This window comes from Nicotiana sylvestris, chromosome 3 (assembly GCF_000393655.2).
Source record: "Nicotiana sylvestris chromosome 3, ASM39365v2, whole genome shotgun sequence".
Taxonomy (NCBI): domain Eukaryota; kingdom Viridiplantae; phylum Streptophyta; class Magnoliopsida; order Solanales; family Solanaceae; genus Nicotiana; species Nicotiana sylvestris.
The window spans coordinates 120,368,209-120,385,482 of NC_091059.1; the positions used below are offsets into that span (position 1 = coordinate 120,368,209).

General features: G+C 36.1%; 1 protein-coding gene across 1 annotated transcript; it reads left to right on the forward strand.

The window, feature by feature from the left end:
• Nucleotides 1-3,672, forward strand: LOC104225793 (protein LPA2). Its single transcript, XM_009777654.2, has 2 exons — nt 1-457; nt 3,232-3,672. Exons 1-2 carry the CDS (start codon nt 46-48, stop codon nt 3,375-3,377), a joined length of 558 nt encoding a protein of 185 aa, XP_009775956.1. The 5' UTR covers nt 1-45; the 3' UTR covers nt 3,378-3,672.
• Nucleotides 3,673-17,274: the final 13,602 nt, after the last annotated feature.

Here is a 17,274-nt window from a genome sequence, read left to right on the forward strand (position 1 = left end):
AAAAGAAGAATAGAAAAAGAACCACTTTAACAAACTAAGCGTAAAATGGCGCTACTACTGAACTACTCACCACATACTAAGAAACCTCATCTTCTTCCCCTTTCCCATCCCACTCTCAGAAATTTCTCCATCAAATTCCAGGACCCTTCTTCTGATAAATCTACAGAGGACACGTCATCATCTACGGTGGTTCCACCTCCCAAGAAGCCCAGCTCCAGTTCCTTAGGTTTTGGCTCTTCGGTTTCCAGCCCAGTAACATCCAAGAAAAAACAAAAGGGAAAAGGAGAAAGGGCTTCAGTTATTCGAAGAGAACCCATTCAAAAGCCTAGGTTTGCTACCCAACCGGAGGAATCTGGTGGATCGAAGGGATTTCAGAAAAATGAGAGTGCTTTTCTTCTTGCTTGGTTAGGACTTGGTGCTATTATCCTTGTGGAGGGTATCCTTCTTGCTGCCTCAGGTAAACTTATAGCCCCACCCTTCATTTTATCTCAATTCCACCCTTTAATTGTATTTTATAATTTGTCACTTTTAACAACAACAACAAACCCCGCGAAATCCCACAAATGGGACTTGGGTGGGTAAAGTGTATTATGACGGTAAATAAGTTGTTTCTGAAAGACCCTCGGCTCAAGATAAGTAAAAATGAAGCAACAATAAGGTAATAAGACACGGGCGCAAATGGTGCAACGTGCAATAACAAAGATCTAAGAATAAGACACTATAAGAATAGAGTCAATCCTGCTGGAAATAATGACACACTGTGTAATAACAAGGGGCTAGGAATAGGAAAATACAAAACTAGTACTAATACTATTGGAAAGATTAGACGAAACTCTGGACTGCCTGTCAACCTAGAACCCTAATCTTGGACCTCCAGACCCTCCTTTTAACTTCATTCCAATTGCAGTACAATAAAGTAGCTTCATTTCTTCCAGTAAGTAAGTGTTTATCTGATTATTTGTCGCTATGCTTGAAAGTTGAAATGTATTGACTTAGGATTATACACACTCAATTACACTAGAATTTAGATGAAATCTCCTCATTATGTTGGGTTATATCATGAAAAATCCGTTCCCGTGTATAAAGATATTACTACTAAGACATGATCTTTTACTCTTGGATTAATTTTTTTTTTAATCAGTAATGCACATTACATTTGACAAAATTAGTGATATGCATAAGACCTTAGCAAAGTGTATCAGGCAGATGTGAAAGCACGTTTAAGTCAAGAAGAAAAATACTGATCGTAACAATTACATCACGGTCCTTAATTGAAAATGAACACCAGAAATACAGTAGTTATTATTGATGAGTAATACAAAGGATAACTTTCTTGTATTACACTAATAGGTTTTACAATCTAATGCAAAACTTACATGTAAATGCAATAAAGTATATTTTGAGATTTGATCTATAATAAGACACTATAGTTGTGAAAAATTAGTTCCAGACATGCTTAAGGCACGGTTAGAGGAAAGTGCAATTTGGAATACAAGCATATATAAGAAATAAATTACTTTATATTTGTTAAACAACATCAATTTAAAATAATTTGACAAATATATTGAAATTTGTACGTTGAATGAGTGTTTATCATATAGATCAAACTATCTAAGTTCCAACATCAACAACCACTCCATAGGGTTCAGCAAAGCGTGTATCTAGTAAGTATTAGACATTCGATGGATTTAAGGGGGGCCATATGGACCCTAAGGATTTTGAAATTCACCATTGTTTTCCCTTACAATTTACTAATTACTTGAGATATATCTTGCCCACCCCAAGATCATATTACAAAATATACACATCTCACTTCCAAAAACTGTCTCCCCCTCCACAAAGAAAACCCAGAGGTGGTGTTGATCCAGTGCAACAGTAAACAACAAGTCAACAATGTAAGCTAATTTGTCAATGCATCATACACAAGCGATCAAGTGCTTGACATTTGAGCAATAAAGTGAAGATGGGACTTCACATAGTCATAAAACATGATTACCAGTGTCTAAGCATTACAATCATACAATTCTTAATATTTAATAGCTCAATCTTTCGTAAAAGAGCCAATTATAAAAGTTCTGACCATGTTCCAAAGCCTTTGTAGTAAATCTCCTGGTTCACAAATGGACACATGAATTACCTCATTTTCCTCTGATGAAAGTTGAGGGTATAAATTCCCCAAGTACCAAGAGAGTACATAGACAAAAGATCCCCTTGGTGACCTATCCAGGATTTGCCAGTGTGTTCTTGTCAATCAAGTGGAGGTCTCTATATACCAAAAAGTTTTCAAATAATACCATCTTCACTTGTGAAAGATTTTTATTTAGAATCGACCTTAAAACATGTGTAACACGATATTCACAAGATCAATTGTGCTTAACTAGTGCTAGGCTCGCTCCAAGTTCCAAAATTAAAAATCTCAATTTGGAATCTTTTTTTTTGTTTTGTTTATGATTGGTCTGCTCATTGCCAACTCTTTCTCCAATTCTCTGCAAAGCGGTGTTCGGTCAATAAAGCAGTATTCAGTCTCCATTCCTCAAGTTGCTGAGTGAGCTGCACGAATTCTGCAAAATGTTATTAGGACTAAAACATGGTTTTCCAGCTTGAAACTCTGAAATGCAACTTGCGTCAGATTAAAATTCCTAGAAAGGCAAAAAATTTAAAACTAGTATTCTAATGGTGTCCAATAGAGTGGTATGGGTGGCAGATTTAAGAAAATACAAATTGGTCTCTCACCAGTGCCTCTCTAGTACGCTATATGTTTTGATGTTGGACATGAAAACAGTTGAAATAGGTAGCATAGAGTTTGGTGTTCATGTTTCCTACAAGTTCTCCTTAATAGCATTGGTTTAGAACGACTTAGTTTTAGCGGACCAACACTTCCGACAATATGATGATGTTTGACGGCATTAAGTTAGGAAGCATGACTGAGCATTAGTACAGTCTATGATCATAATTTCTCACAGCTTCTTTTGCATCAATGGTTTAACATTTGTTCTTGTAACTAACAGATTGTGAGTAGATTACAGTTTTAGAACAACTTATTTAAAGTAGTTTGAAATGAATTATGTTGTCATGATACACATCATAAATCTTTCTCGCGTTAAATATCTCGATAGATAAAAATGTTTGGATTTGATAAATTAGTTTGACATAAGAGCTGAATGTATTAGCAATGACTTTAGATATGTATATCTCCATATGGTAATTTTCTACCTCTTCTGTTGCATCTAGGCTTTTTACCGGAGGCATGGGACAATTTTTTTGTGAAGTATCTGTATCCATCCTTTACTCCAACAGTCTTCCTGTTTGTGGCTGGAACAGTTACCTATGGAGTGTTGAAGTACCTGCAGAACGAGAAATTTAATAGTGAAAACTGATACTATTTGCATGTTATATCGAGTATTTAGGTAAGTTTAGTTAGTTTGTTCAGTCTTGTAAACTACAAATGTGAGAAACTCTGACTATGGAATAGCAAGAAATACTTCTGGAAGTGGATTCCACCACAGGCTAATGTGTACTTCAATTTGTTATAAGTTGTCATAATTTGTTGGTGAAGTTAGCTTCTTATACTGTATTTACTTCATACAGATACATTTGCAATCTACTGTATTTGCAAGGGCATAGAGTATTCCTTTTTTTTCCAAGTTGCAAGTCGAAGTGTTTAGTTTCTCAGTTGTCCTTCCCAATTGTTCCTTTCTTTCTTCCTTTTTTCCCTTTTGGGCTTTGAATTTTTATAATTTGGAAGGTGGCAATGAGGATTGAGAAGACATTTAATACCTGAATTCAAATTCTAGCGAATCAATTGAAGTTTACTTTTGCCTCTATACTGTTACCATTGCTCAATGTCTTTGACATGGATTGATGTGTAAGTTATATAATATTGTAAGGCATTCGGTTCTCACCACTCATGTTCTTGGTTATTTTGAGTTCGTTCTTGAAGTTTTTGTCGATAATATGATGGGATACTTGAGATTTTTGGGATTCAAAATAGCCTCTGGCTCTGCTGCTTCTCATACTATTCTACAAAGGTTTGAAGCTGATAATGTTTTGTTGATTATGCTATCCAGATTGCTGAAACTTATCTCATTATAAAGCCCACACCATTTGAGATAGGTTCTGCTAGCTTCAATAAAAGATATCTGGTGTACAAATGGTGAATTGAATAACAGAAGCTTTTACAGTTCTACCATGGACCATGGTATCTTGAGTAGTTATACAAATAAATAACACGAAATATGCCCTAATGCCAAGTGCCTTTGAATCGGGTCTCTTGATAGGGGGCCAATTCAGCAAACTTTGAGCTTGGGTATCTTTTTTTCTATAGTTGTAAGTTCCTAGTGACGGGTAAATAATCTTCACTTAAGCATCTACTTTGACATGACATAAAAAGGAATAGCAGAAAAAATGCAAAGGTTGATGATCATTGTTTTGCTGGCAAGAGAAGAACTATTTCTCGCCTGAAGATATCACTTTGGACGCTTCACAAATGAGTTTAACTTTTATACATTGATGGCATAAAATAACTTTTACGCTATCAGATCACTTAAAATACATTAAGTACAAGCAAATGAAATAACTTTTACGCTAATAGTTTCTTCACGAATATATAAGTTAAATCCTTCACGAATGGAATAGGATCTGAAACTCATTGGACATGTCAGTATGTATAAGTTAAATACAGCATAGTGCAGCCAGAGTAAGAGCATTAAAATGTTTCGTATGCTAGAACTGAGTTTATACAGAGGCCAATTAAATAAGATGCTGGATATTGGTAATGCACTAATACTAGTTCGAGAAATTGTTTTATTAAGCTTTATATTGATATCTGCATCAAATGGTCCTTTTCTCTTACTGCTGGCTGCTGGCTGCTGGCTGCTGGCTGCTGGAGTCGCTCTATTGTGACATTTTTGTTTCAACAATGTGCAAGCTGGATACAGTAATAGCGAAATTTCGCTGATTTTCCATCTTGAGTCACAAGTAGTAAAGTACTGTTATTAGTATGTGGTGAAACTTTTGAGTGGTCACTAGTAATTCTTAATGCCAATTGTTTACTTTGATAGGGAATAATTCTTTCTGACATGCCATAGCCCTAGGCCTCGATCATTTTGGCGAAACAACCAATATTCATATTTGATAAGTATTTTAAAAAAAAAAAAAAACATTTGGAAAAATATACTATATGGTGAAATGCCAATAGTTTTTTGCCGCAGAGTTGCGCCAATAACACAAGCATTCTTTTTAAATTGTTGGGTTTTAAATTAATAATTACTACATATTCTATAGATTTCTTAAGATAAATATAAGATTTGGACCAAAAAACCTCTGAATTCAGCCAAGACTGTAACACTTCTATTTAAGCACGTAATAATTTCTTTATAAAATTAGTATCAGCACATAATGCTTATTAGTTAGTTTCGGCTGTGCAAACTCGTGATCAAAGTTAGTAACTTGTTCCAAAGGCACAAGTTGTGCTAGGACTAAAGTTATAAGTGTTGTCATAACAACGTTGAGGCAAAGTGAGAGAGCCATGCAGCTAAGGGCTCCAAGTATGGTGCAACCGTTTTAAAGTTTTCAATATGCAGTAATAGAACTAGAGCAAGTAATTAAAGTTGAACAACATTGTGACTTCAACTTCCAATTGAATGCCATGTTTCAAGAATGGCAGCAACCATTATTGCCGCTATACATTATTCATTAGTCTCACAATATAATTTCCATCGGAGCCTCATCAATTTTCATGTTATGGTAAAGAAAGCTCATAAATTTATGATTCATCAACTTAAAGCTATTTTAAATCCACATTCATATCTGCAACTTGCTGATAGCTACCTACCTTTATTAGTCAGCCAGCCATTGCCTCTACTCATAATATTTCATCCACTCATTATAATGTCCATCTATGTTATTTATTGAATTAATGATCAAAATTAAGTTTAAGTTTATGGTGGTGGGAAATTCACAGTCTTATTCATATATAGTTCCAAAATTGTAGTAATACTTTCATTTGTAGACAGGAAATTTTTAGGACCAATAGCGATCGGGATCTGGTGCAGAGGTAGAAGCTTAGGTACGGGTTCGACTGAACCTAGTAACTTTGCTCAATAATGTATTTGTATGGAAAAATATTAAATATGTACACATTCAATTAGAATCTAGTTACTAACACTTGCAATTGTCATTTTAAAATTTAAAATTCAGAAAGTTGAAATCCTAGCTCCATCGCCTCTAAATCTAAAATTATCTATTAGCTAATACTAGATGCATAAAATCTTAGAAGTCGCTGTTCTTTTCTCAAGTTTGAATAAAATAAGAAGGTTGTACGTGACAATCTGTGTAAATAAGTTAACTTGTGATAAATCCTCGCTATATGTAATTATTAGGTATTGAATTAAGATGAGCAATAAGAATTTATATAACCAATTCCAACTTGTCAAGGATTAAAACGGAATTGATGTTTTTGTTATTGTTTTCTTTCCCTGGCAACTTCACATGTCTTGACTTAAACGTCATTGCTTGATTCGCACAAAACTTCTCTTATTGTTTCTTTCTTTCTATTTATATTTTTAGTTGACAAGGAGAAAGGTTAACATAGGTCGGGCCAAGAAAAAGATTCAAGTACTCCATTTAGTAGGAATATAGAGAAATTTGGAATGTGCAAGTGGAGAGAAAGAGAGAAAAGAATGTGAAAGGTCTGGTATCCAACTTGCAAGAAAATGGTAAAAATGTCATATAAAACTGATCTAGCTGTAATCCAATCTAAATGAGAAGTACAAGCAAAATAGAGAGGATATGCCAAAGTAGATTGGATGGAACTTGACCATCAAGTATTTAAAGGCCAAAGATGATGAATTAATGTGGAAAACGCAATCATAATCAAGGATTAATTTACAAATATCGAGACACTTTGGACAAATATGTTCTTTTATTTTATCGCTTGCAAGTCAAAAAACAGGGCGCCGATATACTTTTTTGCTATTGACTTATGTCACTGCTCACAATCATGTTTTGTCAAATGTTTAATAAATTAAAATGAGTTGTGGCAGGGTCCCTGCTTTTGCTTTGTTTGTGGAATGAGTACCCTCTCTAGTCGAATGTTAGATTGAATCTTAGTATTTTGGGGCCAGCGTATTAGACTATTCTACGGGCAAAGAAATAGTCTACGAGGCTCTTCTAGCTGGCAGATTGACCTGAAACATAGAACCAACAATCCAACTCAAAAACTTTAAATTTCAGCTCTATATTTGCGCGAACAATAATATGGTGGAGTCTGAGATTTGGCCTTCCACAATATTCACTTGGCCAGAGCGGAGATGTAGGGTGGAACTATTGCTAAAAGGGTTTAATTTATGTGCACCAATAGAGTACAAAACTAATATACCATCAAATTAAAACAGGAGCAACTCAATTGAATTGGTGCTCTAAAATTAAATCTTAATAAGAGGCATAAATATATTTCATAAATAAAATTCAAATATATTGTTATTTGAAGTGAAAGTCTGAAAAATGTCAGAGAAAGAATGAAAAAGTATGCGCTATCTGAATTATTCAATGATTCTTATATTTGGCAGATTATGTGGATGAGTATGAGGAATGGAAAGAACCTTGTTTTTGTATACGGTAAAATTGGTTAGTAATAGTTGAATGAATGAAGAGATGACACGTGGAATTGAAAATTGGTAGGGTGTGAGTCAGCAAATAGTCGATATCGGTTGTAAGCATGTGATCGGTGTTGGATGAATCTCGAAGACAGAGTAGCCGGTGACAAAGGTTCAAAGTATTGATATCGGGTAGCATTCACTGAGTGGCTGTTACAGAGAATAGCTGCATTTATAACCAATCGTTATGCAGTCATCAATGACGGTTTTATTCTCATTCAAGAGAAGCTTGATTTGGGAATCTTGTCTCCCTAAATAGATCTATAAATAGGAGAATTAACATCCATTGTAGATACGAAACATTCTGTACACAAAAGTTATAATATGTCCTCATTCTATAGAACTGCTTTCTTTATTCTTAATTTTGGTCTTGTCACTACTATCGTAGAAGCTAAACACCTAGTCAGGCTTGTATTACCTTTAATTTTATTTCATAATCTTATTTCTGTTCTTATTCATTTCGTATTTTTGGGTCAAATCGATTCACTTATCTATAAAACACGTTACAAATTCAACTGTACAGTTTTACGGGTAATAGCTTGGCGCCCACCATGGGGCATAGACTATTGTGTAATTGCTTTGATCCATTCATCTGTTACTAACAAATTTTGATTCTTTCCTCGGTAAAAGAAAAATCAAGTATGACAGCTAATGATATCAACAATGTCTACATTGTTGAGCACACAATAAACGGGGAGATGTGTTCCAGCGTGATGATTCAACCAGTGAAACCTGATCAGTTCGCGAAGGCCAGACTATGTGAGAGGCCGACTTCTAATGATGCAGATGATGAACACGTTGTTGAAACGGTCAAAATCTTGAGAAAACAAAAAAAAAGTGATTAAGGATCACCTCTCAAGGCAAGATCATGTGATGACAGAATTGAAGCAGGCATTGTCGAGCACTTCCAATAATGCTAATGGAAGGTCTCTGATTCCTCCATCGTTCCCCCAAATCAAACGGTTCAAAGAACCGACAACGACACTCCAAGGGAGGAGATCGATTTTGACAAGGCAGGAGGTACCTGATGATAGGCTATAATTACGTATTTTAGTCGATTATTACACTCTAATTTACTGCACTTTAGTTGAGTTTGCGCTTTAATCACTAGTGTTTTGCACTAATTGTGTATTTTATGCCTTGTAGGTGTGATTTCGAGCTATATAGATATTATGGAATAAATTTAAGTGGTTTGGAGCTTTGAATTCTGAGTAAGAGCTCAAGGAATTAAGCCGGGATCGTGTTCGGGGATCAACGGATGATAAAACAACAAAACGAAAACTCAAAGAGGCATATTGTGAACTGTCTAGTAAAATATACATAACTTTTCACTCAGAACTCTATTTGGGATCCATAATATATGGTTGGAAAGATAACTCAAAGGGCTACAACTTTCATGTTTTATGTTTTTCCAAATTCTAAACGGAACAGTGTGAAAAACCGTGGTTTTGGAGCGACCGCGACAGAACCGCGGCAGAGGGCAGTCGCGGACAACTGAAGAATCTGAGAGGGTGTTTGGCCGCGGTTTGACCGCGACCGCGGTGGAACCGCGGAAGGATGCGTAAATTTCAGGGACCAAAGTGCAAAACACGGGATTTTAAGCCCTAAACCCTATATTAAACCAAGGAAGCCGGCCAAGAATTGGAGAGGACATATTTTTGACATATATTTGTCCTAAGGAGGCAGAGACACAATAGGAGCAAGGCTTGAGAATTCTTCTACAAGTTTTTTCTTTCCTCTTCCTATTTTTCATTGTTGGTTATGACTTTTAGTATTGTAGTTTTACATACTATTATGAATAGCTAAATTGTTATCTAGAGTTTTGATAGAACCTTTTGTAGGATAAATTCTTGTTATGTTTTTATATAATTGAGCCGTAGTATAATCTCTATTTGTTCAACTACGTTCTTATTGTAGTTAATTGAAGAGCTCTCAATTAGCTGTGCCTATTTAGTGTGCATAACTCGGGAGAGAATGCATATTTAGGTAATTGTTGAACAACACCACTCCCATAGTATATGAGGGATCAATAACCGAGGGTTTAAAGGCGGGATTACGGATAACGAAGCCTTGGATGCGATCTGAAGTGAGTTGTATCAAAATCCAGCTAGCGTAGCTCAGCAGAGTGCGTCTAGTAAATTATCGTGATTACTCGAGAGAGATTTACGGTAATAAGAGTGCTCATGATCGGTAGAGAATACTTAGGCGAAATTATAGAAGACATAGCGGGAAGGATTCCGACAAATGGGGAAATCATAACTCTAGACCTCCTTAATCTTGTCTCTAACTCTTAGTATCTTTAGTTGTTAATTTATTATTTTAATTTGTTAATCAATTAGTTAAACACAAGAATCTAAATATCTATAAGTTAGGAACTGTTCAAGCTTGTCTTCTTGGTGATAGTGAACAGTTGTAGCTAAGCCTTAGTTCTCTGTGGGATTCGACTCCGGACTTGTAAACCGGATTATATTTGCAACGACCGCATTGTCCTTTTTATAAGGCATAGTTGGGCGTGATCAAATTTTGGCGCCGTTGCCGGGGAACTAACGGTGTAGCTGTAGGTGTACATATTGCTAGGTTTCAAATTTGAATTTTTATTTTTATTTTTTTTGTATTTGATTTTTTTTTCTTTTATTTTTTATTTTACTTGTTGATTTAAAAATAATAAGAAAAACATGGCATCATGGAATAATGAAAGTTTTGATGTTGGTAATTCTACTTTTAATCCTCCTTATACATATTGTGATGAAAACCACCCTTGGCAATATTATCAAAATATTCCCGAGAGCGAGTTTTGTGCACCAACTCTATCTTATGTCTGGAATGTGTGTGATATGTGTGGTGGTCAAGATGGTCACTTTCATGGTTGTGCTTATATTTCTTGTCTTCCCCCAACCCCTTATTATGATGATTTTATGTTTTCTTGTGAGGATAACAGGAACAAAGAACCTAGGGAAGCTGACCTAAAGAAGATCGAAGATATGTTAAAGTGCATTATAGAACAACAAAGTAAAATACAGCTGCAGGTAGAAAAGCAAGATGAAACTATTCACAACTTAGAGGCTCAAGTGAGTCAATTAGTTGAAGCTTTTAATGCTCAATATGTTAATATTATGGATAGTAGCCAAGAGCAGTTTGCATTAGAGACGGAAATTGAGGTGCCAATGGAGGGGTCCAAAGTAGAACCCCAACACTCTAACCATCTAGAATTTGAGGATGTCGATGTTGAAGAAGTAATACTAGAGTCAACCAGGGACGTTGAAGATACAAATTTAGTTGACTCTAGTGTTTTGGGTGTTGAGGAGGTCGAAAATCTTGAAGTTCATGTATTGGAGCGTGTTGGACCTCATTCCAAACACTTCTCTACATTATGTTCAGACGGTGAAATGGGAATGGATCTTTACGAGCATAAAAAGGAGTCCAAGGAAGAGGTAGATGTGCCTTATATTTTGAAATTCTCAAGGCCGTCTAGGCAAGGTGACACTCCTCGATTGAGAGCCAAAAAGTGTATAAGACTCTATCTAATTTTTGGCTCGCAAGAATTTGTACCGCCCCAAGAGCATAATCATAAGCTTGAAGCAAAACTTTGGGTGCGATTCATAAGTTCGAAGTGGAGGCAGAAAGTGATTCACGTCGTGCCGCGACGTTAAACCAAGCGCTTGTTGGGAGGCAACCCAACTTTACTGCTTTCTTTTATTTTTTGTATTAATTTTTTTTTAATTGTATTATTTTTGTAGTGTCAATTTTTTTATTTTCTAGGAGCATGGAAAGCAAAGGTATTGGAAGGATGCAACAACAAACCAAATGGTTGGAACTAAGTGTGAGGTACCCGCACAAAGGACCAAACTTGGGAGAAGTCTGAGTACCCTATGAGCTGTTAATGTTTCGGCCTTTGGCCTACCAGGGAGTCTCTTTTACCCTTTTTATTAGTTATGGTGTGCATTGGGGACAATGCACAATTTTAAGTGTGGGGTGAGAAGATTGTATGGGTGACTTTCTATGCTATTTTAGTTGTGTTAGTTTAATTGAATAATATTTTTTTAAAATAGAAAAGATTGGACTTTTCCCGACGATGGATCTATTAGACAATTTTCTTGAGGGATTTAAGTCTAAAGAAAAAGTACAAAAAGATTTTCTTTTGTTAGGTAGTGTAATAATTACCCCTTGGTTTTTCTTTAAACCACGGTTCTTTTCCAAGGGTTTTATTTGAACCGGGTGTAGTTAGTTTTTTTGGGAGTAGGAGCCATTGTGTTGTGAATTGAATTGAAGCAATATCTCTTGACTTTGTTATGCCTTGAGAATAGTGAGTACTTTGATTGTGACGCTTAGGCTCAGTTTTTGACTCTTGTAGAAGTACCTTAAATTGTATGATCTTAACTTCGCTTAACTGCTTTGACTAGAGTGTCTTGATGATCCAATCTTGAGTGAGTCATGTGCCATGTATGTGTAAGAATTTGTTGTATTCTGTGCATTGCATTTGATTCCTAGAACTTGCCCCGTGTGTTTGCAAAGCGAAATAGTAGTTTTATTCAGTCTAGGAAGTGATATAGGCATTTCTTTGTTGAGCCAGATATGTATATTTTACCCACCTAATTGTTATGTATCATAGTTAACCCATTTGAGCCTGTAATCTTGTTTCTTTGGCAACCACATTACAAGCCTTACCCATTTGTTTGAATTAACCATCTATTGAACCATTGTAAGCTCTCATGAGTAATTGTTGAACAACACCACTCCCAGAGTATATGAGGGATCAATAACCGAGGGTTTAAAGGCGGGATTAGGGATAACGAAGCCTTGGGTGCGATCTGAAGTGAGCTGTATCAAAAGCCAGCTAGCGTAGCTCGGGAGAGTGCGTCTAGTAAATTGTCGTGATTACTCGGGAGAGATTTACGGTAATAAGAGTGCTCATGATCGGTAGAGAATACTTAGGCGAAATTATAGAAGACATAGCGGGAAGGATTCCGACAATTGGGGAAATCATAACTCTAGACCTCCTTAATCTTGTCTCTAACTCTTAGTATCTTTAGTTGTTAATTTATTATTTTAATTTGTTAATCAATTAGTTAAACACAAGAATCTAAATATCTATAAGTTAGAAACTGTTCAAGCTTGTCTTCTTGGTGATAGTGAACAGCTATAGCTAAGCCTTAGTTCTCTGTGGGATTCGACTCCGAACTTGTAAACCGGATTATATTTGCAACGACCTCATTGTCATTTTTATAAGGCATAGTTGGGCGTGATCAAATTTTGGCGCCGTTGCCGGGGAACTAACGGTGTAGCTGTAGGTGTACATATTACTAGGTTTCAAGTTTGAACTTCTATTTTTATTTTTTTGTATTTGATTTTTTTTCTTTTATTTTTTCTTTTACTTGTTGATTAAAAAAACATGGCATCATGGAATTATGAAAGTTTTGATGTTGGTAATTCTACTTTTAATCCTCCTTATGCATATTGTGATGAAAACCACCCTTGGCAAAATTATCAAAATATTTCCGAGAGTGAGTTTTGTGCACCAACTCAATCTTATGTGTGGAATGTGTGTGATATGTGTGGTGGTCAAGATGGTCACTTTCATGGTTGTGCCTATATTTCTTATCTTCCCCCAACCCCTTATTATGATGATTCTATATTTTCTTGTGAGGATAATAGGAGCAAAGAACCCAGGTATGAGGACTTGAAAGAGATCGAGAATATGTTAAAGTGTCTTACGAAACAATATGATGAGATACAACTGCGGGTACAAAGGCAAGGGGCAACTATTCACAACTTGGAGGCTCAAGCGAATAAATTAATTGAACCTGGTAAAGCGCAACAAGTTGACATTGTGGATAGTAGCCAATATGAGCAAGAACGGGCTGTAGAAATTGCCATATTACTGGAGGATTTAAAAAAATATGAGGATGAGCTAGAGGAGGCTAGAGTAGAACACCAACAATCAATCGAACTAGATTTTGAGGATACCGATGTTGTAGAGGAGATACTAGATTCAACCAAGGATATTGAGGATACATATTTAGTTGACTCTATTGTCATTAGTGTTGAGAATGTAGACTGTCCCAATGTTCATGTAGTTGAGCGCATTGGTCCTCACTCCAAGCATTTTTCCACATTGTGTTTAGATGATGATATGAAAATAGAGATCGTCCGAGCCACTTGAGGAGTCAAGGAATGAGGAACAAAGTGCTTACATTCTGGAATTCTTCTTTCCAGAAAGTCGGGATTACACACCTCATCTAAAGGCCAAGAAGTGCAGAATACTACATTATTTTATTGGGCCAGTCAGATTCGTTCCACTGCCCCATGACCATAATCATAAGCTTGAATCAAAACTTGGGGTTCAATTCATAAGCTCGAGGTGGAGGCAAAAAGTGATCCGCGTCGTGCCGCGACGTTAAATCAAGCGCTTGTTGGGAGGCAACCTAACTTTATTGCTTTATTTTATTTATTTATTTATTTATTTAATTGTATTATTTTTGTAGTGTCAATTTTTTATTTTCTAGGAGCATGGAAAGCAAAGGTATTGGAAGGATGCAACAGCAAACCAAATGGTTGGAACTAAGTGTGAGGTACCCGCACAAAGGACCAAGCTTGGGAGAAGTCTGAGTACCCCATGAGCTGTTAATACTTCGGCCTTTGGCCTACCAGGGAGTTTCTTTTACCCTCTTATTAGTATGGTGTGCATTAGGGACAATGCACAATTTTAAGTGTGGGGTGAGGAGATTGCCTGGGTGACTTTCTATGCTATTTTAGTTGTGTTAGTTTAATTGAATAATTTTTTTAAATAGAAAAGATTGGACTTTTCCCGACGATGTATCTATTAGACAATTTTCTTGAGGGATTTAAGTCTAAAGAAAAAGTACAAAAAGGTTTTCTTTTGTTAGGAAGTGTAATAATCCCCCAATGTTTTTCTTTAAACCATGGTTCTTTTCCAAGGGTTTTATTTTAACCGGGTGTAGTTAGTTTTTTTTTGGAGTAGGAGCCATTGTGTTGTGTTTTGAAGTGAAGCAATATCTCTTGACTTTGTTATGCCTTGAGAATAGTGAGTACTTTGGTTGTGACGCTTAGGCTCAGTTTTTGACTCTTGTAGAAGTACCTTAAATTGTATGATCTTAACTTTGCTTAACTGCTTTGACTAGAGTATCTTGATGATCCAATCTTGAGTGAGTCATGTGCCATGTGTGTGTAAGGATTTGTTATATTCTGTGCATTGCATTTGATGCCTAGAACTTGCCATGTGTGTTTGCAAAGTGAAATAGTAGTTTTATTCAGTCTAGGAAGTGATATAGGCATATCTTTGTTGAGCCAGATATGTATATTCTACCCACCTAATTGTTATGTATCGTAGTTAACCCCTTTGAGCCTGTAATCCTCTTTTTTTGGAAACTACATTACAAGCCTTACCCATTTGTTTGAATTAACCATCTATTTGAACCATTGTAACCTCTCATGAGCACTTGAATTGTTAGGAACTTTGTAAAAGTTAAAGTGTGGGGTGGTTGGTTTGGCTTTTGAGTGGAACTAATGAAATAAGGAGAAAGGGTGCATTGATTTGAAAAGCAAGAGCCACTTGAATTGAAAAAGAAAAGAATGAAAAAAAAAATATATAGTTGTATTGCTGTGAAAAAAACTATATTCTTTGATAGTGGTGACTCTTGATATAATTGTGCTTAAATAATTTGGGAGTTGATGTATATTGATGTGAAGGTGGAGTTTGGCTTGACATAAGTATGGGGTTTCAATGTTAAAGTATATGTATTAAAGTGCTTAGGGAGGTGTAGTCACTCTTATATTTAAAGGTATCCTACCCGTCCTGTAGCCTACATTACAACCAAATAAAGTCCTAATTGATCCTAGATTGAATGAGCTCCACTAGTAGAGTAGTACACTACGGGCAAGCTTATGGTGCATCTTTTGTGGCATATGAATATTATTTCTGAGAGTGAGTGAATTCTTTCTATCTTGAGTTCCTAAGTGTTCTTAAATTTTATTGTGTGGAACTACTCTCTTTTGTTGTGTGAGGGCACTTGATTAATGAAGGAAAGGTAATGTCAGTGACCTCTATGTTAGAGTAAGTAGGTGAATTGTGAATAATGCGTGGTACTTATGAGTCAAATCTTGAGGTGAAGATGTTACGCTTTTGTGCTTAGTCTATTTTAAATACTCTTGGTGTGATGAGTTAGGAGAATTGTTTAAAAAGGTCGTGTCTATAAAAAAAAGTATAGTTTGATTGCTCGAGGACGAGCAATGGGTTAAGTGTGGGGTGTTGATGATAGGCTATAATTATGTATTTTAGTCGATTATTACACTCTAATTTACTGCACTTTAGTTGAGTTTGCGCTTTAATCGCTAGTGTTTTGCACTAATTGTGTATTTTATGCCTTGTAGGTGTGATTTCGAGCTATATAGATATTATGGAATGAATTTAAGTGGTTTGGACCTTTGCATTCTGAGTAAGAGCTCAAGGAATTAAGCCGGGATTGTGTTCGGGGATCAACGGATGATAAGACAACAAAACGAAAACTCGAAGAAGCATATTGCGCACTGTCTAGTACAATAGACATAACTTTTTACTCAGAACTCCATTTGGGATCCATAATATATGTTGGAAAGATAACTCAAAGGGCTACAACTTTCATGTTTTACGTTTTTCTAAATTCCAAACGGAACAGTGTGAAAAACCGTGGTTTTGGCGCGACCGCGGCAGAACCGCGACAGAGGGCAGTCGCGGACAACTGAAGAATCTGAGAGGGTGTTTGGCCGCGGTTTGACCGCGACCGTGGTGGAACCGCAGCAGGATGCGTAAATTTCAGGGACCAAAGTGGAAAACACGGGATTTTAAGCCCTAAACCCTATATTAAACCAAAGAAGCCGGCTAAGAATTGGAGAGGACATATTTTTTACATAGATTTGACCTAAGTAGGCAGAGACACAATAGGAGCAAGGCTTGGGAATTCTTCTACAAGTTTTTTCTTTCCTCTTCCTATTTTTCATTGTTGGTTATGACTTTTAGTATTGTAGTTTTACATACTATTATGAATAGCTAAATTGTTATCTAGAGTTTTGATAGAACCTTTTGTAGGATAAATTCTTGTTATGTTTTTATATAATTGAGCCGTAGTATAATCTCTATTTGTTCAACTACGTTCTTATTGTAGTTAATTGAAGAGCTCTCAATTAGCTGTGCCTATTTAGTGTGCATAACTCGGGAGAGAGTGCATATTTAGGTAATTGTTGAACAACACCACTCCCAGAGTATATGAGGGATCAATAACCGAGGGTTTAAAGGCGGGATTAGGGATAACGAAGCCTTGGGTGCGATCTGAAGTGAGCTGTATCAAAATCCAGCTAGCGTAACTCGGGAGAGTGCGTCTAGTAAATTGTCGCGATTACTCGGGAGAGATTTACGGTAATAAGAGTGCTCATGATCGGTAGAGAATACTTAGGCGAAATTATAGAAGACATAGCGGGAAGGATTCCGACAATTGGGGAAATCATAACTCTAGACCTCCTTAATCTTGTCTCTAACTCTTAGTATCTTTAGTTGTTAATTTATTATTTTAATTTGTTAATCAATTAGTTAAACACAAGAATCTAAATATCTATAAGTTAGGAACTG

Excerpts from the sequence above, each read along its gene's own strand:
- LOC104225793 (XM_009777654.2), top strand. The coding sequence starts at position 46 with ATGGCGCTACTACTGAACTACTCACCACATACTAAGAAACCTCATCTT. Across the intron at positions 458-3,231 it reads TATCCTTCTTGCTGCCTCAG|GCTTTTTACCGGAGGCATGG; the intron begins GTAAACTTATAG and ends TGTTGCATCTAG.